The sequence below is a fragment of the Dreissena polymorpha genome, chromosome 3 (genome assembly GCF_020536995.1).
Source record: "Dreissena polymorpha isolate Duluth1 chromosome 3, UMN_Dpol_1.0, whole genome shotgun sequence".
Lineage (NCBI taxonomy): Eukaryota > Metazoa > Mollusca > Bivalvia > Myida > Dreissenidae > Dreissena > Dreissena polymorpha.
In genome coordinates this window covers 83,024,592-83,047,601 of record NC_068357.1, presented here as the reverse complement: position 1 = coordinate 83,047,601, position 23,010 = coordinate 83,024,592, and the positions used below count along the sequence as shown (strand labels likewise).

Sequence of the window (23,010 nt, the reverse complement as noted above, 5' to 3'; positions counted from 1 at the left end):
ATTGACTTATATCGACTTACTGTGAAATAATAACAACACAAACACCATCAACAACATTTATAAGCTGTTAAGCATAACAATTGCTTTTCGTACGGAAGCGTAAATGGTACACCCCAATAATATGGTCATGTCGGATTTGTTTTTATCGACTTACTGTGAAACAACATGGTATGTCGTCATAGTTTTGTAGGTTTTTCGCTGTGATTTGCCATCATAGAATGTTGACATCATCACAGCATCAGGGTGTACCATATACGCTTCCATACTTTTTAGCCAAATGCAAAATACATAAGTGTGACGACATGGATGATAATAATTATTAAAATAAAGTAACATGGTATGTCGACATTGTTTTGAAGGTTTTTCCCACTTAATTTTACGCGCCATTACGATATTAAGTGTAAGTATCGACGTAAATGTTATCTCACAAATATAATGTTGACGATATATATATATATATATATATATATATATATATATATATATATATATATATATATATATATATATATATATATATATATATATATATACATATATATCGACATATCCATATGTTATATGCCTTCGTGAGTCATGTCGACATCCAGTGATCCACGCAGATATTATTCACACCTTTATTAACCAACACCGTTTGTCCACTTAAATTATATCGACTCGTCTTCGTATTACATAAATATGACAGCGTATATGGTACACCCTAATAGTACGCACAACATCAACATGATATTGGTGAGATTACCTAGATTATGTCGACCAAATATTTTTTCGGGAAAAGCCTGAGACATTTACGTCGATACTTTGAAGGGGCCTTTTCACAGATTTTGGCATGGTCTGAAGTTATTCATTAAATGCGTTCTATTGATAAATGTAAACATTTGATCGTAAAAGCTGCAGTAAAAAATAAAGAATAAAATTAAAAAAAAGGAAAAAAACTTTGCAACCTGGAGCAGGTTTCGAACGATTTTAAAACCTAAAAATCGTCAAAAGATGCATATAATGGCTATATTAGACCATGGTAAATGTTCAGTAATACTGTTTCCTCACAAATATCATAACTAAAACGAAAATGTGCGAATCTGAAACAACTTTTTTTCAATTTTGTCAATTTACCAAAACGTAAAAAAAATCCCTTTAACTTAATGTCGAAATGGCGAGTAAAATTCAGAGGAAAACACCTACAAAACTATGACGACATACCATGTTATTTCACAGTAAGTCGATATAAAGTTAAACTTATCCGACATAACCATATTATTAGGGGTGTACCATATTCTATAACGGCATGATATTTAAAGGTGTAATGGCGTATAAAGTAACTCATCGTGTCGACTTAAACTATGATTTAGACTGTTATGCCAACATGCGGGATCTTTTGGGACGCCTGAAGCTTTTTTTGACCTTTGACATTGAAGGATGACCTTGACCTTTCATCACTCAAAATATGCAGCTCCATGAAATACACATGCATATCAAATATGAAGTTGCTATGTTCAATATTTAAAAAGTTATTGCAAAACTTTTCTGTACATTACAGTTTTGGGACGTAATTTGTTTACCTTTTACCTTGAAGGATGACCTTGACCTTTAACCACTCAAAATGTGCAGCTCCATGAGATACACATGCATGCCAAATATCAAGTTGATATGTTCAATATTTCAAAAGTTATTGCAAAACTTTACTGTACAGTAAAGTTTTGGGACAGAATGACAGACGGAAAGACAGGCCAAAAACAATATACCCCCGATCTATCGATCCGGAGGAAAACAATATACCCCCGATCTATCGATCCGGGGGCATAAAAACCTACAAAACTATGACGACATACCATGTTATTTCACAGTAAGTCGATATAAACTTATCCGGCAAGACCATATTATTGGGGTGTACCATATTCTATGACGGCATGATATGTAAAAGGTGTAATGGCGTAAAAAATAACTCATTGTGTCGACTAAAACTATGATTTAGACTGTTATGCCAACATGCGGGATCTTTTGGGACGCCTGAAGCGATTTGGAATACCTGACGCGAGCTTAGAAGATGCATATCAGGGTATTTAAAAAAATGCAAACTTAAATATTAACCGTTTATGTGAAAACAATGAAATTAAACGCGTTTTGCCTCAACGATACGGGATACATGTTTGTTAGTTTTACTTTGTTATGACACATTTTGACGACCAACTTTAAACAAGTTCTGTAGTTGGTGAATATATCATAATCGCGAAAAGTGAACTTGTAGTAGATAGAGAGATTTGTGCAAATGCAATACACGATATATTGCAGTCGGAGAGAAAATTATATGCATGTATTTTATTTCTCTAATACTTATGTTAATCCATATTATTTAAGACGTATGTATTGAGTAAATAAATTCTAAGTTCGCGTTAATAGGTTATTCGTTTGTTCCTTACATTGCCTGCTAATTTAAAGTTATGTTAATGCGTTCAATCATACCGAATTCATACCGACCCGACTGAATCGTATATCAAGTGCAGACTACACTTTAAAGTGTATGCAGAAACATCGTGGGAAGAAATGACGTAGCACGGATTATAGTTATTTAAATATGAAAAAAACGTAAGAAACTAGCATCAAAACATATACGTAAAGAAAAGTGTTATGAAGTAGCAGTTATAACACATTTTTATTTTATGCTTTCCGGTGGTTTATAGAGAAATATCAGTGAATTAAAACTGATAATTTCCGTGTTAAAACAGTAAAAATGATCAGTGAAAATTTTCGATAATTTTCACTTTTTTTAACGGCACTATTTTTTTTACCCCATTGTGACCCCCAATGAGTGGCTGCGCCACTCGTGAAAATATAATTTTCGATGATCACTAGTGAATTAAAATCGATATTCCACCCAATCCAACAAATATCCTCTATATCTATGCAGACTTTATAAAAAGCGCGCGAAACATATGCTGCACATTTTTTTTTGGTTCACGTGTCTTTATCTGATAATGAAGGATTCTGGAATATTCTACATTTTACCCCATGTTGTCCATGAATGGGGAATGGTATATCAGTTCTCTTCTATTTTTTTTATATTTATTACATATGCTTCAACGAAATATGCACTTGTTAGCGCAACCAATCCTCTTGAAATAATGTGAATTGATTCAGTTGGTCGACAATTTTTTTGTAGAGCATTTTTATGATGCTACTGTAAATAACGTGAATAAGAAAACACTTATATTGCAGCACATAACATTGTATAAATAAAACTATTATATTGAAGTACACATATTAACTTTATTAAAGATGGATAGGCATTTCGTGTCAAACCTTTCAACACCTATGAAAGACCTGTTTGTCATTTGAAAGTCAGGTCCCCAATTGTGCTTAAAAGAAAGTCAGTTTCAGAAATGGGGATGAAATCAATATATTTCGGCAATAGACTAATTTATAGAGACAAAACCGCGTCGGGAAAATAAATAGATCGTGATATTTTTTATATATATTGTACAATACACATGCGCAAATACTATGTATGATGAGAGAAAATTATATAAGTGCATCAAACTACTCGAAGGTCACGTAAGTAATAAACAAAGTTGTGGAGGGTTTTGCTTTACTAACTTGTTTATTCCGACCTATACGATGTTGAAACAAAAAAAAACGAGGAAAGCTAAAACACCGTAGAGCCAAAAGGGAGTAATCTTTTTTTTTTTAAAGAAAATATCAATATAACGTTGTTTACTGAGTGGAAATACAAGTTACTGCCAAGCGAAAATCTTCAAAACGATTCCCATTTTGGAAGTCAGTTCCAACTAACCTCACTTAAACCCAGTCAGCTCCCGTAATGGCATGCTCCTCCCATGATTAAATGCTCGTGCATCATCGGATATTTCCAAGTTTTAAGAGGCGATTTAATGCCCTTTACGATTAATTGGTACAATGCATGCAAGGGGACATAACGTTGGTTTATATCGTTTTGTTTTCAAAACATAAATTATCTCGGGAAAAGTATGTTTTGATTTTTTACACATATGTCTAGGTGCTGTAAACGCTCAGAACAATATTTATTTTTCTTATAATACACAGTTTTCCTCTTGGACACTTACCGGTAGAGAGAACATCAGCAGTAGTAATAAAATCATGACATGTGAGCCCCGCTCTTTGAAAAGGGGGTTTACGGGGGCCTATTCACGTTTTGGTAAATTGACAAAATTAAAAAATGTTGTTTCAGATTCGCAAATTTTCGTTTTAGCTATGATATTTGTGAGGAAATAGTAATACTGAACATTTACCATGCACTAAATAGCCATTACATGCATCTTTTGACGGATTGAAATCCTGAAAATTATAAAGCGTTTCAACGCGAAACGATTGAATAATTTGGAAAGTTCTGTTGTTGTTGTTGTTATATTTTGTGAAACTACTAGGATTGCTTATATAAGTAAAAATACATCCCGTCATTGCATACTCATTGCATGAATACGGATGGTCGAGTTGTCTAAGCGGGAGACCTTTTACTCCATTACGCCAGGTGTCAGTGGTTCGAGCCCAGTTGAGGGTTACTTTTTTTTTCTTTTCTTAATTGATTTTTAAGTTAAATGTTTTAATTGATCAATATAAAGCATTTAATGACAAGCTTCAATACATGCCAAATTCTGTGAAAAGGTCCCTTTAATGCATGTGCGTAAAATGACGTTCCAGATAACATGTGCAGTCCGAACAGGATAATCAAAGAAGACACTTTCCGCCTAAACAGGATTTTTACAATAAGAACATTTCTTTAAACGGAAAATATCATAAAAGCGAGACGCCTCTGTTGAAACAATATTTTTTGGTATTGTGTACATTGTTCTGAACGATTTCATCATTGATTAAAAGTGGGTATGCACGATTTTGTCAAATATTTATGAATTTATATAAAATGCGTAAAGAATTTATTATACATATATTTCAATATAAATTAAAATAAAAGTTACGAAAAACATGTGTCGAAAAAAGTGAAATAAGCCAGATATTTAATTCTACAATAGAAAATGTCTGTACAGTCGAATTCGCCAGTGTGAATATCATGCATGTACGATGTGAATCTAAATTTAGATTTACGTATCATTTTAATTTCCTGCAACGATATCTATTCATACGACACACGAACACTTACTCCTATCATAATAAAAAGACGAATGATCCGGTTATTGTAGGAAAATATGTACGAAATATCTTCTTCACAATCGGCTCGGGCGCTAATTTGTCTTTGCTGCATTTTGTGAAATTCGTCTTTCATGTATACTTTTTATTTCCTATTTTGTGTCATTATAACATATTGTTATCAATATATTACAATTTAACACATATCAAAATCGTGCATACGCACTTTAATAAATGCATATATTGGGGGAAGGCGATTTAAGTCGATATGCGCTTTTAAAAGATAATGCAGTATCTGATATAGCCATGGCATATAACTGTAATCCAACACATGAAATCGCAAAACTGAGTTATTTCTCTTGGTTTTGAAGATGAATATACATATCAATTTATCTTGCATACAATGATTTTCACAAGTATAAATCAGGTGCACGCTATTGTAACCTTAAGTGTTATTATGGGAATCTAACAGTTAATAGGTGTCTATCGCAACCGTTGTTTATTTTTGGTGTTTTCACTTCATATACACGTATATTTGTTAATGCAGCAGCATTAATATACTAAATCAATAACCCGGGAGGGAAAATTAATGCATTTGAATATCAACCGTACTTTCGGTTTGACAACTGACGACAGAAATGATTCGATTTACTATGTGAGTTTAAATTCGGTTTTAGTGCAGATTCGTTCATACGACACAAAGACACTATTTTGTTTTACGGATCATTTCGGCTTAGAGAACTTGGTGAGTCATGTGAAATATCGAATATAATATATATTTTTTATAAACAACTGGTAGCAAGATGAGTTGCAGATAATTGGTCAGCAACCACATTTTAACTAACTCTTTTGACCTGTTAATTCTTTTCAGCTCAATTCAACAGTGAAAAATACCCATAATATCACTTTAAGCATTATTTTTCATTTTCGTGTCGTTGTCGTGTCGTTGTCCTTAAAATTACGTGACTCAAGTGTCACACTTCTCTTATGAAGAAAAAGTTCATTTGTATTCAGATTTCGATCGTGGGAAGTGACAACATAATAATTTACACTTTTATATAAAAACGTTGATGAAACCGTTGACTTTCTTAATCAAAATTCGAAATGTCCACCTGCCAAAATTATGTCACGTTCACATGTTCTTTGTAAATAAAAATATATACTTTAACAAATAATTTGTTTGAAGGCTTAAATGACTGTAACGTACCTCGATTTATGTTTTATTCGTGCATAGTTAAATGAGCAGCATTATACAAAGTGATAATCGGGTAAAACATAACAAGATATGCTAAAACTAGCTTAACAATCAAGACTGGATGCTTTGGGTTAACATGGGAATGTGATATCATGTACAAGGCACATTTAAACATGTACATGGGGATTAATGATAATTTTGATGCTTTGATTTAATAGTTACACTAAAGTTCATCAGATGTATCAACTATAGTTTGATGAACTGCTTCAGATAATTTTATTCGTTTGCTCTGAATCTGACAACAAATTCGCAAAACTGACAATGCAGGTACGAATGCTCTATGTTTTGGTAAAAGCCTGTACTCAAACATTGATTTCTTCATGCGTTCATACTAAAGCCTCTCAATAACACGTGTGCCTGCCATATAAGTTGTTTGATACTCATCTGTTTTATCCAGCGTTAGAATGAAGGATGTGTACTTTGCTTCTAGCAAAAGGAACTCGTCATTTTCGGCACGAACTGCAATAACTTGGCCTAGTTCTACTAAGTTTGTAATACTTGATAAATCCGATATGTCGGTTTCAATAACCCCTGTTTCTTCACCACTTGATGCACTCACCACTCTAGTATTTTCTGGCATCCCAGTATAAGTCCGATGCTCACAGTTCTTAAAATCACCGTGAAAGCATGCGTCGTAGGAGTAACATGATAACACGCTACTGGTAACCGTATTTGGTATAAGTTATAGCAATTTCCTAAGAAACCGTCCGTATTTATAAAGCGTTTAAGGTAAGCACATATGCGTTTTTCAAAACCGACGTCATTTTATTAACGTGCAACTGGTCATATAATATAAATATATATTTATTAAAATACACAGTTATCATTGAACACAGCAGGTTGAACGATTCAAGTCAGGATTGAAAACAGACAGTAGGGCTTCGTCTAATGCTTGGCGCATGCGAGTTTTCATTGTAGAAGATGACTCCACGTAACATTTCCCGCCAAGTCGTCTGCAGGCCGCAGAGGCTACGCGACTACTTACAGGCTTTTGACCTTTTATCTGCAACTGCTGAAGAACGTCTGGGTCTTGTCGTAAATCGACATGAGTTCCGAGAATAATGAAAGGTGTGACTCCCAGGGCTTTTCTCAATTCCGGGATCCATTTGGTCTGGACGTTTTTAAACGAGTCTGGATTTATTACGGAGAAACATATTATTATGACGTCAGTTCCAGGAAACCTTTGTCGTCTGTCTTCAATATCCGGCTGGAATTGTAAAGGAATGGAGACGACATGACTAAGTCGTTTAATTAATACACTACAGCATTAAATGTCGCCGGAAAAAAAACATTACTGTAACATACAAACAATTGACAGCATTACAAAGCATATACAAATAAACAGTTCGGTGTAAAAACACCAACAACACAAGACACGTACACTTTTGATGAACAATAATTGATATATTGTTTAATCTCTGCCAAAACTACAAATGCTCTTTAGTAAAACATGTACATGTTATTCGTTTTTTTTTTCTTCGAATGGCTTACATAGCTCCAACAGAAAGTCGAAAATTGTACTACGGCTCTCCCAATTGAATGAAGCTTGTTTTAAAAATAAGCAGTTCGAAAGTTTACTTGAGAACATTGTCTTTGTTAAAACTTACTTCATTAATATTTACATAGTTCATCCTTTTATAAATTGTAGACCACTGTATTGCAAAAAAAGTAAAAGAAATCTTTTAATTTACTAATTGTTTTTTTTCTTGCCTGGTGGGTTAGTTTTATAAATTTTAAGTGTATGCTTTACCTTTAATAAAAAATGTTTGGTTAAAAAAATGTATACGCTGTTACGCTGACCCTTATTTCATTTTTGCTAAATCAAAATACGGATTGGATATAGAAACAAAAACAAAACATCACCAATATTACGCAGTGAATATAATAAGTACATAAATAATAAGTGTTTTGACGGCGCTTGTTTAACATACGAACGCCTAAATGACGTCACAGGTCAATGAATCCTACGTTGATAGTTCATTCCCGTGATTACTCACAATTTGCAAGGTTAGAATATAGAGGACCGCTTTCATAAAAAGATGTTGTTGCATTGCTATATGAGAATCGAAGGACATTTGAGATTTAAATTTTCGGTCGCGTATAGTTTTTTGTATCAATAAAACGTTTTCTTTTTAGCTTTTATGGCATAACATAAACGTAAATAACGGCGTGTTTTGCCAATATTGGAGTAGCATACAATACACAGTCCATAGTTTGATTCTATTCCGGAGCAGCGTCCAGTTTCGACTCTTATCCTGTTGTTTATTGTACAAATGAGTATCGTAATTTCAAGAAATTATCAGGTGTTGTAACCATTAAAGATTCGAATCAAAACATTTCTTTTCACAATCTATAATATCTGAATTTATAACATGACCTGCGCTCTAGAAGTGAAATAACGTAATGCTCAATTTTCTTTGTTACACGGGTGTTATTACACTAGTTATATAACTGTGAAATGATGTCATTTTTTGACAAAATGACGTCATTATTCCAGCGAATTTCTTCAGTTAAACTTTTTCACAATGTGAATAAGCGGTGAAAAGAGCATAAAATAAAAATAAAATGTGTTGGTCATGTTATGAATAGAATCTTAGATTCGTGGTCATTTTGTATTGAATTTATTAGTCTCTATAACGCTCACGATCAACGCAACTTTTGTAAAGTATTTTGACAAATAAAGTTAACACCTCAACAATCAGTGTTCCTTATAGCAATAGCCACAATTTCAACGCTGGATGTGGTATGATTACTTAGATTTTTGTAGATACAAAATGCTCGTTTTTATTTATTTGTGGCCACAATTAATTCCCGCGAATATATCTATTCATACGACACACGAACACCATTTTAGTGTTCATGTGTCGTATGAATAAATATGCAACACAATAATAAAAACGAGCATTTTGTATCTACAAACATCTATTTTACCAGACCACATCTGACGTTGAAATTTCGGCAATTGTCATAAGGAACATTGATTTTTAATTGGTTAAGTTTATTTTACGAACAATTGTACGAAATTTTCGTAAACTTTATTTTACGAAATACTTTACTACGAAATTTTCGTTAATTTTGAGCGTATTGGTGGCTTTAATACCCATATATGTTATATTGCCGGGCTGAGAATCGAACCCGATGGTCTCCTATGTGTGAGCCAATCACTGTACCAACTGAACTACCCGGTCTGGCGTACAGTAACACTATGCGCTACCATGCACGAATACTGACAGAGAAGGACTTACGTGTTCCGTGGTATCCAGTAGATCAAGTCTGTAGTCATGTTTTCCGACCTTTAGAACTCCTGTAAACATTTAAATAAATGTGCATGATATGTGATGCAAGGGCGTATCGACGGAAAGTCGATAGTAATATATATTTATAGCATAATGGTATTACTGATAATAAAAATTGAGGATTTCCCCCCCCCCCCCCCCCAACACACACACACATTTCTTGAATTTTTTAAGTAATATAACCTATAAAACCTGCATTTTCTATGTGGTGTGTAACCCATAGACATAAATACGTTCAAGCAAAAGCGTATTAATTTGCTATTACCATATTAATCAAAATTATTATAAGGATCTGAATGATTGCCACTGGCATTCGCGGTTTCCAAATTTTAAATAAATAAATGAATAAAAGATATTTATACAGCATCATGATGTTTCATAATATCCACTAATCACGTATTTAAGCTGTTGAGAAAAAATCAAGTATTTCCTTTAAATCCAGTTGGAACTGACGTCCTTAAGTAAGTCAGTATCGGTTCGACCTGAGAAATTTGATATGTGTTTCGTCATCCGCATTTAGCTTGTCATTATTTATGTTTCCGGTAACAAACGTGAAAATGAAATAACATAGATGAAGCTTATACGGAGACCGGAAGTCTGCATATTTTATCTCGTAGGTTTCAATAGACACAAAGGTATCCGGTTACTTTTGTGAATATATCAGCATAAACTATGATGTACGAACGAAGTGGCACAATTTAATTTATGTTTTATGGGATGAATTAAAAGACTGGATGAACAATTCAGTAACTATCCGTTTAAGATTGGTGACCCTTAAGTTCTATATTATAATATCTAAAGTGTATCTTTTTGATATAAGCTTTATGGGATGAATTAAAAGACTGGATGAACAATTCAGTAACTATCCGTTTAAGATTGGTGACCCTTAAGTTCTATATTATAATATCTAAAGTGTATCTTTTTGATATAAGCTTTCAATCAGAAATGCATATACACATACACACATGTATCCTGTTTATATATCATAACAGTACCATCATATACCATCATACACCAAAATTGTATAGCATGTAATAGACTAGAACAAAGGTACAAATGGGTTGATAATATTGTGTACGCATTAAAGTGAATGTTTTTCTTTTTCACGAAACTATACAGCTGATGCCCGATGTGGTTAGTGCTGGTTCTCCGAGACAAAATATATGTCGTTTTCTTGAAATAAGCTTTGCACATTAATAATAGAAGTACTTGACAGTCTGTCTGTTTAAGCGTCTGATTGAATACATTCCTTCCTGTCGTCCGTCCGTTGGTCCGCCCTTCTTCTAAAACGAATTTTAATTGCTGATAAGCGTTTTCTATACGATTATCTACATTGTTGATAGTTCATTGCATTTTATTTAATGTGAAAGAGAGAAATGATTAGTCAATAAAGAAAAGACTGTATAGATTATTTACATCTTATGTGCGTCGCAAGTGTGTATGCCTTCTGTCTTACACACGCGTCTCAGTGAAATTGCGTAGTTTAAGAGAGCGAACAAAAAATCGCCCTTTACTACGCGACAACAATATTTTCAACCTGATGCTTCACAACGGAAGAGTCCAGTGGTAAGAAAGCATTTGGGCCGTGCTCTGTGAAAAAGGGGTTTAATGCATGTGCGTAAAGTGTCGTCCCAGATTAGCCTGTGCAGTTCGCAATCAGGGACGACACTTTCCGCCTAAACTGGATTTTTGCAAAGTAGAGACTTTTTGTTAACGAAAATTACCATAAAAGTTGAAGGTGTTTGCCGGATTAGCCTGTGTGGACTGCACAAGCTAATCTGGCACGACACTTTACGCACACGCATTAAGCCTCCTTTTCACCCTGATTCCCATGTAATATAACTATTACGAATATGTTTATCTTAAATATGTGTAATATACTTTTAAGCGTTTTCATTGGCTTAGTTTTCGTTTATTGACCGAAAGCATTTTGTTATTTTGATGAAATGACGTTGCAACGTCAAATGACGTCACGAAAAGTAATCAACATTCGGGATTTATCATTATGTTTGCGTAAATATTTATTTAATTTGCTCATTTAAATGCATGCGATAAAAAAGATCTGACACTCGTTGTCATAGCGTACCATATTTTATTAAACTCGTCCAGGAAATTCGTTAGTAAGCACGCCAAAGGCTCGCTTACTAACACAATTCTTGAACTCGTTTCATAAAATATGGTATGATATGACAACTCATGCCAGATCCTATATATATATATATATATATATATATAGAATAATTGAACAATGACCGTTAACAATTTGCCCAAAATACTTAGCAGAAATATATGTTGACTATGGAAAGCCAAAGGGGACCCCCGCTAAAATACATATAATTATATAGTAACTATCGGGATTTTCATTTCTCGCGGAACTTTCACTCTCGCGAAAAACCAATGTCAACATGGCCAAAAAAAAAATACATAAAAATCGAAATCTAAAAAGCGCGGAACTTTCATATATTTCCGTCGGAACAACTATCTTTTAGTATAGAAAAAGCGGGCTCAATTTATCGCGCTGAACCTACTCTGTACAAAAAGTAGTGTATAGAATCGCGCGGAGATTGTAGAACGCTATTTTAAGAAGTCTATATCGTCCGCGAAAATTGAGCATTGAATTACTGTACAAATCTCGGGTTGCTATGTAAATTGCGGGTTGCTAATGAAAAATCGCGCGGAAGATTCATTACTCCGCGCGATTTTTCAATAGCATTGAATTACTGCACGAAATTCGGGTTGCTATGTGGTTACGCGATAAAATTTGATTGGTTCCGACACCTAGAGTGAACCAATCAAAACTAGCGTCTTATCCAGCATTCATGCAGTCATCATGATGACGGTTGTTTCACATTAACACAAAACCTTTAAAGGGCGAAAGAATGATCAATTTTGATGACATTAGCCATGAGGTAAGTATTTAACATACACGAATTATGAATTGGAATGCAATTAAAACAGCTCAAGAGTATCGAGTGTTGTTTTCACGGTTTGTCGATATGCAAACGTCTCTAGTAAAACATAATCACGTCAGACTCATGTCGTCAAAAAATGAAATACAGTAGTGTTTGTGGGTAAGAAAAATCTTCCCTTAAGCTCAGTAAGTATAGAGCCAAGTTATTGTTATGGTAGTCATGTGCTCTAGTCCAGCACCGTATACACCTTCACAAAGAAAAAGAACAAGGCTTTACAGGCAATTCCTCCCAAAGGCAACTCGTACCTTGGTCAACTCGTTTCCAAATTTGTCAACTCGTACCTCATTCAAACTATTCGACTTGTTACATTTGTCTTATTTTGTCACAATTGTCAAATCATTGAAAGACACCAAACACAAGTGTCAATTTTCATCAACACTTTAGCAGCGTTATACATATCTGCAGCAAACAACTTGCGTGAAAAATGCTTAGATAATTTTAGTGGAAACATTAAGAGGAAAAAAAACATTGTCTCTATGAGTTTGACTTTAAAGCTAACCATCCTACACCTATTTCTGTATATCGGGTACAGGTTTAGTTCGGGTAGGTACAAGTTGACTAAAAAACAGGTACGAGTGGGGAGGTGTTTACCACGGAACAATTTGACCGGCATGCAGAACAAGATTATTGATTATTATATTTAACTGTCACACAAATCTGAAAGATAACACAATGTATTACAAACACAATGACTGTCGAGACATTCTTAACTCTTACAGTTAACATATAACAGGTGTACATGTCTGATATACTGACCAAATAAAATAACACAACATTCACACCAGATACGACACAGATTCAAAACTCTACACTTTGTCTGCATAGCAAGCCAATTTAGCCCAACAACTTTGATTTAACCAGTGAATTCTGAGCTATATTGCTTAAAGCCGAATGCACATTATGTCTAAAAAGTGTTTTACGGCTAATCTATGGTATGAACTATCTTCACACAAACAAAGCATCTGGTAAACCTTCAGATATCAATAGCAGAATGTAAATAATAAGTATAATGTACTTTATTGTGGAAGAAATACAGGTAGTAAAATAATATGCAAGTATGAAACATGTTTTTTGTATTTTATAGCTGTAACAGTGTTCCCAACTTGAACATCATCTTCTGAGTACATATCTGAGGCAGAGCCAGCTTGCACGTCCTGTGTTGTGGACATCCGTGTTAGAGCCAGCTTGCATGTCCTGTGTTGTGGACATCCGTGTTAGTGCTAGCTTGCACATCATCTGTTGTGAACATCCGTGTAAGAGCCAGCTTGCACATCTTCTGTTGTGGACATCCGTGTTAGTGCTAGCTTGCACGTCATCTGTTGTGAACATCCGTGTAAGAGCAAGCTTGCACGTCATCTCTTTTGGGCATCAGTATTAGAGCCAGCTTGCACATCTTCTGTTGTGGACATCCGTGTTAGTGCTAACTTGCACGTAATCTGTTGTGGACATCTGTGTTAGATCCAGCTTGCATGTCATACGTTAAGGACATCAGTCAGAGATAGCTTGCATGTTATTTACTTGTGGACATTAGAATCAGAGCCAGCAAGGACAATCTCTGTTGTGGATATCTGTCTTAGAGCCAGCTTGCACTTCATCGGTTGTTCACATCCTTCTAATAACCAGCTTGACCATCATCTGATGTGGAAATCTGAGTCAGAGACAGCTTGCACATCATCCGTTGTGAACATCTCTTTATGATTTTACTCTTTGCTTAGATTGACACTGTGACTTTAGTGTAATACGTTGCAACCTTAAGCTATTCCTATTGTTGAATAAAATATTGTGTCATTAAAATATATTTTGTTGGATAATTTGTATGTTGAGTTGTATTGTTTGGTCATTGCAAAGTTACAAGTTATTTTAAGACAAGAACAAGCTCATCTTTCATCATGTATTTATATTAAAATTCTTGAATGTTAATGAAGGTACAGATCCTATAATTAAAAGCAATTGTAATAGAATTGCTTGTGTTTCATTGCACAGTCAATACCATCTTGTCTTTATGCTGACATATAGAACGGATAAATAGTAAACTGTCGTTTTTATATGCTATGGGATTGTATATCAACACTTGTATTTTAAGATGACAAAATTGCCATAATTTTTCTCTTTATATTTTATTCCTGCTAAATGGTTGATGCAATAAAGTTTAGTCTTCAATGACTTGTGTTTCTTGTAAAGTTGTAATATTATTTGTAAGCAAATTTGGCTGTAGTATTAGATGCATGCTGTACAAGATACTGTAAATCAACAATATATTGTTTTAGTATGAAAAGATAATTTAAGTTGCACAGCCATTAATTTTGCCTTCCACCATCTCCAATTTTGGTTAGACAGTTGCAAGTTACTTGCATAAGTATGAACATCGGTTCAATTTAAGCCAGGCTGTATTGATAAAAGAAAAAGATAATTTGGTTTCATGGGGATTTAAACCAGGGTCTTCTAGAGTAAACTTCTTTACCACTGTGCCATTCTTTGAAATGAAATAATTACATACCAAATTTATAGGTGCTATGGCACTTTGATTGGAACCAAAGTCTTAAAATGACTTAATTGCTGTTGTGTTATTATTAACCTTTTCCTGCTCTGAGGAAATTTTAAAATTTCTACATGCAAACATCATAAAACCAGAACAGCCTGCAAGTAACTCACAATCTGTTCAGGTTTTATGCTGTTTGCTGCTCATCAGTATCCATGGGTTGGAAGCAAAGCCTTTAAAACTTTAATATAGTAAGAAAGGTCTTAAATTAAATTTATTCTCGAATGTGTCTTAGTGCGTTTTTGAGTGGTACAGGGTTAAATGTCTCATTTTGTTTTTGATTATCTTTGGTTTATTGAACATATATGAGCCTTGCTCTGTGAAAAAGGGGTTTAATGCATGTGCGTTAAGTATCGTCCCTGATAAGCCTGTGCGGTTTGCCCAGGCTAATCTGGAACGCACATGCATTAAACCCCTTTTTCACAGAGCGAGGCTCATATGTATTAGACAGCGCATTCAAATAATGCAATTTAAATCTGAATCTTTTATTTAGTTGCAATACCTTAAAGCTTACTATGTTTGCAGTTTTAGTGAAAACACAAACTTTTAATCAAAGAAGCAAATAATGTGTATTACTCATTTAATCAAATTCCACTTTATTCCATACACTTGTTCGACTCTGTGACATGTTCTGTCAAAGCTTTTTATTGCAAATTCATTAAACATAAATTGGTAACCTTGGGTATCCAAAAGGAATCCAAATTTTACTAGCCATAGACTTTCCAAAATGCAATTGTTTCTGAGAAGTATTTTTCTCTAGAAGGTGGCAAAACTCCTAAGCAATTCCTTTTTGGGCTAATGGTAGGGCTAATGCGTGTAACACCCATTGACAAATTATTAAATATACATTGAAAGGTCATTGTTCACAAAACGGATCATGATATAACATGATGCAGCATTTTGTACTATATCAAATTAAATGTTGCTGAAAACAGAAGAATATTCAAATTATGGACATTTTATTCTGTTAATAATGCTATTTTTATAACATTACAAATCAATAAAGCATGCTTAACAATAGCAGAACTCTTTTGACTTTTAATTATCTTTTCCAGTCTTTAAATCTTTACAAAATTCATTGTCCCACTAACACCATCCTATAAAACAGGTTATGGCTTCCAATTGTGAATCAACTATAAAGCATGAACAAAGGCACAAATATCGCAGTATCTTTTTGCAAATGATACAAATGTCCATGGCCTCGATACGGAACAAAAAGCAAGATTTCTTGTCAGGCGGTAAGCTGAATCCTCCAGAACATTTGAACGATTGTCCATTTAATGCGCCACTGGGCCGTTCCGATTTAAATGGGCATCATGCACAGAACTTGGCCATCCAGGGCATATGTCCAAACATTTAAAGTTACTGTCACAGACTGCTTGAAGAACTAAACTGCCGATAAACAAGGACCTATGCTCAGATGTTGAAGCAGGACATGCACTGTGGGTTCCATCATTCAACAGTCCAATCATTTTACATCATTGATGAAATCCATAGGCAATGATCTTAAGCTCATGACGAGATTCTGGAAATCTGATGTACTGCTCCATCATTGCTGACAAGACTCTACATGTTGAAATGACTGTGTAATGTTGAGTCCCTGAAATACAAAAGTATAATTTATGCTAGAGTTTAGCCATATTAATTATGCTTGATTGCATTGAAAGCTTTAGGCTTATTAAGACATTCAAGAGTCCATTTTCTGGGAATAATCAGTACTTTGTATATATGAAGATAAAGAGACCGCTAATAAACAGGGTTGAACCCAAAATGTTCCCATCACTAGGTGAACACCATATCCACTACACCAGCCTAACAAAGTAAATGAAGTGAAGCTTCTAAGTTATGTCTCATTCGATTGTTAACAAGAGCACCGCCCTTCGGATTCAGACCTCTTCCCTTTTTTTTTTTAAGTTGAAGGGACCTATCTTAATACTTCACTCAAAAAGGAGGGAGAGGTGGGGTGGAAAAGGGTGTATAGTGTGGTGGTGTGGTCATTTATTACACCATCTTCCAAAAATGAAAAAATGATAAAAATAAATATTTGTGTTTTTTAGCCATGTTTAAAAAAAATGGGCGGGGGTATATTGTGAGGGTGTGGCAATTTTTCTTTTTGGGGGGGGGGGGGCGTGGGGGATGGTTTGGGTGAAGTCTATTGTGGTATGTCAGGTAAGAGTTGCTTTGTAACGCTTGTAAAGAAGTTATTGAAATTTTAGCAAAATTTAATAATTTCACCTTGAGAGTCATGGTCATTCAAAGGTCAAGGTAAAATTCAACTTGCCAGGTACAGTAACTTATGATAGCATGACAGTATTTGAAGTTTGAAAGCAATAGCCTTGATACTTGAGAAGTAAAGTAGATCAAAACACAAAATTTAACCATATATTCAAAGTTACTAAGTAAGAAAAGGACCATAATTCCGTCAAAATGACAACCAGAGTTATTCAACTTGTCCTGTACTGTCCCCTTATGATAATTTGCGAGTGTTCCAAGTATGAAAGCAATTTCTATGATACTTTAAGAGTAAAGTGGACCAAAACACAAAACTTAACCAAATTTTCACTTTTCTAAGAATAAAAAGGGCACATAATACTTTCAAAATGCCAGTCAGAGTTACATAACTGCCTGCACAGTCCCTTTATGATAGTAAGTGTTGCAAGTATAAAAGCAATAGCTTTGATACTTAAGGATTAAAATGGACCTAAACACAAAACTTAACCAAATTTTCAATTTTCTAAGTATAAAAAGGGCACATAATTCTGTCAAAATGCACGCCAGAGTTATCTAACTTTGCCTGCCCAGTCCCCTCATGGTAGTAAGTAAATGTACTAAGTTTTATACTTGACACTTTATGAGAAAAGTGGACCTAAACACAAAACTTAACCGGACGACGACGCCAAGGTGATGACAATAGCTCATAATTTTTTTTCAAAAAAATAGATGAGCTAATAAATAAAATGTTACAGATTGCACACTTGATTACACGATTTTTCATAAATACTCCTTCAGCTTTTTATTTACATATGAAGGCTAGGGCCACTTTCTGCGAGCCTTACAAAAAACTAACCATATTTGCAATTGTCAAGACTCCTTCACATAAAATTTACCTTTGCTTATTCCAATATCCTTTTTCCAACAGACATTTTGCGCTCACGTACCATACATGGTGCCACAAATTCACAGAATTCCTACAAAATAAATGAAGTATACATTTACAATTCAACTTTCTTTTAAAAGAATGTGTAGGTAACTCAATTCCCTACATATTACTTTATTGTTATAAAATAAATTTCTTAATATTTAAACAGACATTTAACAAAAATTAACTTGATTCATCAAATTAATCATAATCGAATAATAGACCAGTTTCACAATATGAACACCGATACTATTTTAAGATATCAATCATATCACCTGACGCGTCGAATTGCAGAACAAGGCTGAACGTGTAACTGCATTTTCTTTTGCTATGCAAATTGCATTGAATATCAAGATTTTAATGCAAACTGACACTGGTTACAATTAAGTCAAACATATGCATACAGACAACCATCACATGTCATGCTGTGTTAAGTCAATAAATTAATAAGTAATTCTTATATAAAAATTATAATACCTAAATAATAATTCAAGGACATAATATTTAATACTATTTGTGTATATTAATAAATTATATTTAATCTTTATAAATAACAAGAGATGTGTTCTTCAGAAACACAATGCCCCCTACTGCACCGCTTAAATTTTTTATTATTATTTTTTACCTTTGACCTTGAAGGATGACCTTAACCTTGAACTTCCACCACTCAAAATGTGCAGCTTCATGAGATACACATGCATGCCAAATATCAAGTTGCTATCTTCAATATTGCAAAAGTAATGGCCAACGTTAGTTTTTTTTCGGACGGACAGACAGACTGACATACTGACTGACTGATAGTTCAACTGCTATATGCCACCCTACCGGGGGCATAAAAATACGAGTTACCCATAAGCATCAGAGTTAATGTGGTCTGAAGACTAAACATCGATTATTGCACAAATGAAAGTCATAAATTAGCAATATACAATACAAAGTATTATAAGACTACAATTCTCAAAGGTATGGATGTATTAGTGTGTGAACTATTTCATGAATCATAGAACATGTAAGAGTTGAATCAAGCATAAGACAAAGTCCTATAAAATAGAAGAAAATGACACTAATGTTTAGCATTAAATTTTTGAAATATTTAAAATATATAGGTAAAAAGTACTTTTTAATTATGATAAAACTGGCTAATATCTATACAATATTTAGTTTCTGACAATATGTTTGGACAGATGACTTTCAATGTTGACAATATCTTTTATGTTCAATAAAAGCAACAATTGAGTATTTGGCATTAAATTATTACAAGAAACAGCTACGCAATGCTACAACCACGAGAAGGCATGGTCACATGGAGGTGTCATTAATTGTGTTAAATGACCAGATATCTGCAACCGGTGGTTTATGACATCACGTTGTTATTTAGTATTTGTCTGCACAGTATCTGATCATAACGAGGTTATGGGTTTGTGCTGAATACAGGGGCATTTAAACGCAAGATCTATCAATAAACAAAATAATTGATTGATCGCCCAAATAATGCGCAAACAAAGAGTGTCAGATAATCCAATAAGTTTTAGACTGTCAATTTACACACACTAAGAATTGAAAGCCATACTTGGAGTGTCAGAATTTGTGCAAAAAAATTGAATACAAACAAGTACTTTAATCAAGAAAATGTATTTCATACATTGACATGTATATTGGCACTTAAAATGGAAAGTATATATTAAGTAATTAACGGCTGTTTCTGACGAAGTCGACTTGTGTTGGCAATATTATTAAATCGCTGATCAAAAGCAGAGCGATATTGCGTGCACTATTAGAAATCTCTACACGTTCAGCCTCATTCTGGAATTCTGCAATCATTTGACTACCTGCTATATTGGCTTATTGTGAAAAGGGTCTATTCACTTATAAATACTTTAAAGAAGTAGATTTTCCATCACTCTACAGCTGTTGGGCTTTCTTAAAGGAAGTTTGGGAGTAAAATAAATCTACTCCAAGTTTTTGTCACAAAAAACTTCCAACATACAACACTTTCAATTGGAGAATTAGCCGCATTTAATGGATGATTTAGAAACATGATTAATTTAAATTACATGTAATAGCTATTGAATAGTCAGGTTATCCAGTTATTCTTGCTGCAATGTGGATAAGAATAATACAAACCAATAGCTGACAAACCTGATATCAGTGATATGTTGACCTTTGAAGTCGAAATTGAGACCTGAAATCTGTCTGTATAGAGAGCCACAATTTGTTTGGCATATCTTCAATCATTACTGGCAACACACACCTACAAAATTTATATATAAATTATATAAAAACATAAATTTATTAATAATTTTATTTATTTATTTATGACGAAATGTTTTAATCTAGGTCAGCTATAACGAAACTAAAAACGGATTAAAAACAATACCTTATTTTAATTAATAGGTTGAAAAGAAAGATAAATTTATTAATATATTGACATTCAACTTAACGAATACAAGACACAAGTACATTACATTACAATAAGTTATTATTTCAGTCGCGTTCGGAGAAAACTGGGCTTAGTGCATGTGCGTAAACTGTCATCCCAGATTAGCCTGTGTAGATTACCAGTACTGTCCCCGAACCGAAAGCTAACCGGATTAAAAACACAACAGTCCGCACAGGCTAATCAGGGACGACACTTTCCGCATTAACTTGATTTTCGGTAAGGAGGACTTCCTTGAAACTAAAAATACCATAAAAGCGGAAAGTGTAATCCCTTATAAGCATGTGTGGACTGCACAGGCTAATCTGGGATGACACTTTACGCACATGCATTAAACCCAGTTTTCTTAGAACGCGGCTCATTTAATTAACGATTGTCAACATTATGCAAATTATCCGATAGTTTTACACAAAAAGTACAAATACAAACCTGGTAATACATGTAAATGATCGTATGCAATAAAGTTATTGATCCCAATCTGATCTATTTCCGAATTATATGCGAATCCATCGAGTAGAAACAACAACCATGCAATTCGCTCCGCCATCTTGAAACGTTATACTTACTGAACGCACTGATTGTGTTGCATTTGTTACAAAGTATCTGATTGGTTATTTCTAAGTATCGGATCCAATCAAATTTTTCGGGTTACTAGGGATTCTAACACCTAACAACCCGAGATTTGTACAGTAATTCAATGCTTAATTTTCGCGGACGATATTTGTGTTCCGCGCTTTTTGGATCTGGTATTTACTGGATTTTCTCTCTTTAATAGACTTCTTAAAATAGCATTCTACAATCTCCGCGCGATTTTAAACACTACTATTTGTACAGAGTAGATAAATAAGGTTCCGCGCGATTAATTGAGCCCGCTTTTTCTACAGGGTTGAAAAATAATTGCTCCGACGGAAAATATATGAAAGTTCCGCGCTTTTTAGATTTCGATTTGTATGTAGTGTTTTTTGGCCATGCTGGCATTGGTTTTTCGCGGAAAGTGAAAGTTCCGCGAAAAATGACAATCCCGATATTTACTATATAAGTATATGTATTTTAGCGGGGGTCCCCTTTGGCTTTCCATAGTTGACAGATAAGCATGTTGATTTCTAGTCCATACAATTTTACCTGCGGATACCAAGCTATTGTTTTGTAGATACAGAATCAAATATTGTATATAACGACATTGTTACATGAGTGGAAGATTTCATACACAAGTCGATTTAAGTGAAGTAAGAAATAGCGGAATTACACAATGTTGGTATATCAAACACGCCATAGTTCTCTTAATAATTGAAAATGCAACAAATTATAGTCATGTTAAATTTATAGCGCATTTTAACGATAATCAAACAACGTTACCAAAGTAAAACATCGACTAAAAAATTATGAAATGCAACTATATATATATATATATATATATATAGGGTTATTGAAAACTATAGATTAAAATGTTAAAGAATCAAATGGATATGGCTAGTTTCTTGCTTTAACATTAGATTTCTAGGCCGAGATATACACGAATGAATAGTTAAAGAAAAGGTTACCTGCATAATTATCGAATACTTTTAGCCCGTGACACGACGCGAATCGGTTTGTAGCGTAGTGTAGCAGCATCGTCGTCTTGCCAACGCCGGCATCACCGACCACCAGGCACTGAATCCGATTTTCCCGTGGTACCTGCATCATTAATCCATCAGCCGGGAACAAGGCACAGCATATGGATGCACTGGCTAGCTGTCTTTTTTATTTTGAATGCTTGTATAATTAGGTTGAACTTGTGTTGTCGTTTTCGGTCAACGTTTCGTTAATTGTCATCGATACGTCTATTTACTATGACGTTAGTTGCAACGTTAGTTGTTGCCAATACGCCGAGCAATTCTCAAAATTGTTTATCGTTAATCTCGGAATCGATAGAGTAACGAAATATTTGACGGTGGCATTATCTTAGGTGACGTAGATTCACCGGCCACATCAAGCACGTCCTCATAAACGATAGTGAAACGTTTGTCGGGATACGTTTTCTCCCTCGGCCCCTTCTTGCATTCTATAAATCGTTCGTACTATATGTAAACTCCCTCTAATGGCAAAAACATACAGACATTAAGTAAGTCGGCATATACATTTGGTAGATATGCCTAGTCATATGCGCGGATAGTTTCAATAATAGATTGCCGCACTATATAGTGACTGACTTATGATATTGCGTTTACAAATCTTATACACGTTTCCGGTTTGAGAAGGTAGTTATGCAGTCAATGAA

At 34.2% G+C, this 23,010-nt stretch overlaps 1 protein-coding gene and 2 long non-coding RNA genes across 3 annotated transcripts; 1 reads left to right on the top strand and 2 right to left on the bottom strand.

Moving 5' to 3' along the window:
* Window positions 1-6,328: 6,328 nt before the first annotated feature.
* LOC127875017 (rho-related GTP-binding protein RhoJ-like) lies at window positions 6,329-9,732 on the bottom strand. Its single transcript, XM_052419749.1, has 2 exons — window positions 9,616-9,732; window positions 6,329-7,577 (listed from the first exon to the last, which is right to left on the bottom strand). Exons 1-2 carry the CDS (start codon window positions 9,682-9,684, stop codon window positions 7,194-7,196), a joined length of 453 nt encoding a protein of 150 aa, XP_052275709.1. The 5' UTR covers window positions 9,685-9,732; the 3' UTR covers window positions 6,329-7,193.
* Window positions 9,733-11,969: 2,237 nt separating this feature from the next.
* On the top strand, window positions 11,970-16,197 carry LOC127875020 (uncharacterized). The gene is made up of 2 exons (XR_008047220.1): window positions 11,970-12,575; window positions 13,723-16,197. It is a non-coding gene; the product is annotated as an uncharacterized LOC127875020 (long non-coding RNA).
* LOC127875018 (uncharacterized) lies at window positions 16,120-21,312 on the bottom strand. The gene is made up of 4 exons (XR_008047217.1): window positions 21,183-21,312; window positions 20,456-20,567; window positions 18,285-18,365; window positions 16,120-16,777 (listed from the first exon to the last, which is right to left on the bottom strand). It is a non-coding gene; the product is annotated as an uncharacterized LOC127875018 (long non-coding RNA).
* Between the last annotated feature and the right edge of the window lie 1,698 nt (window positions 21,313-23,010).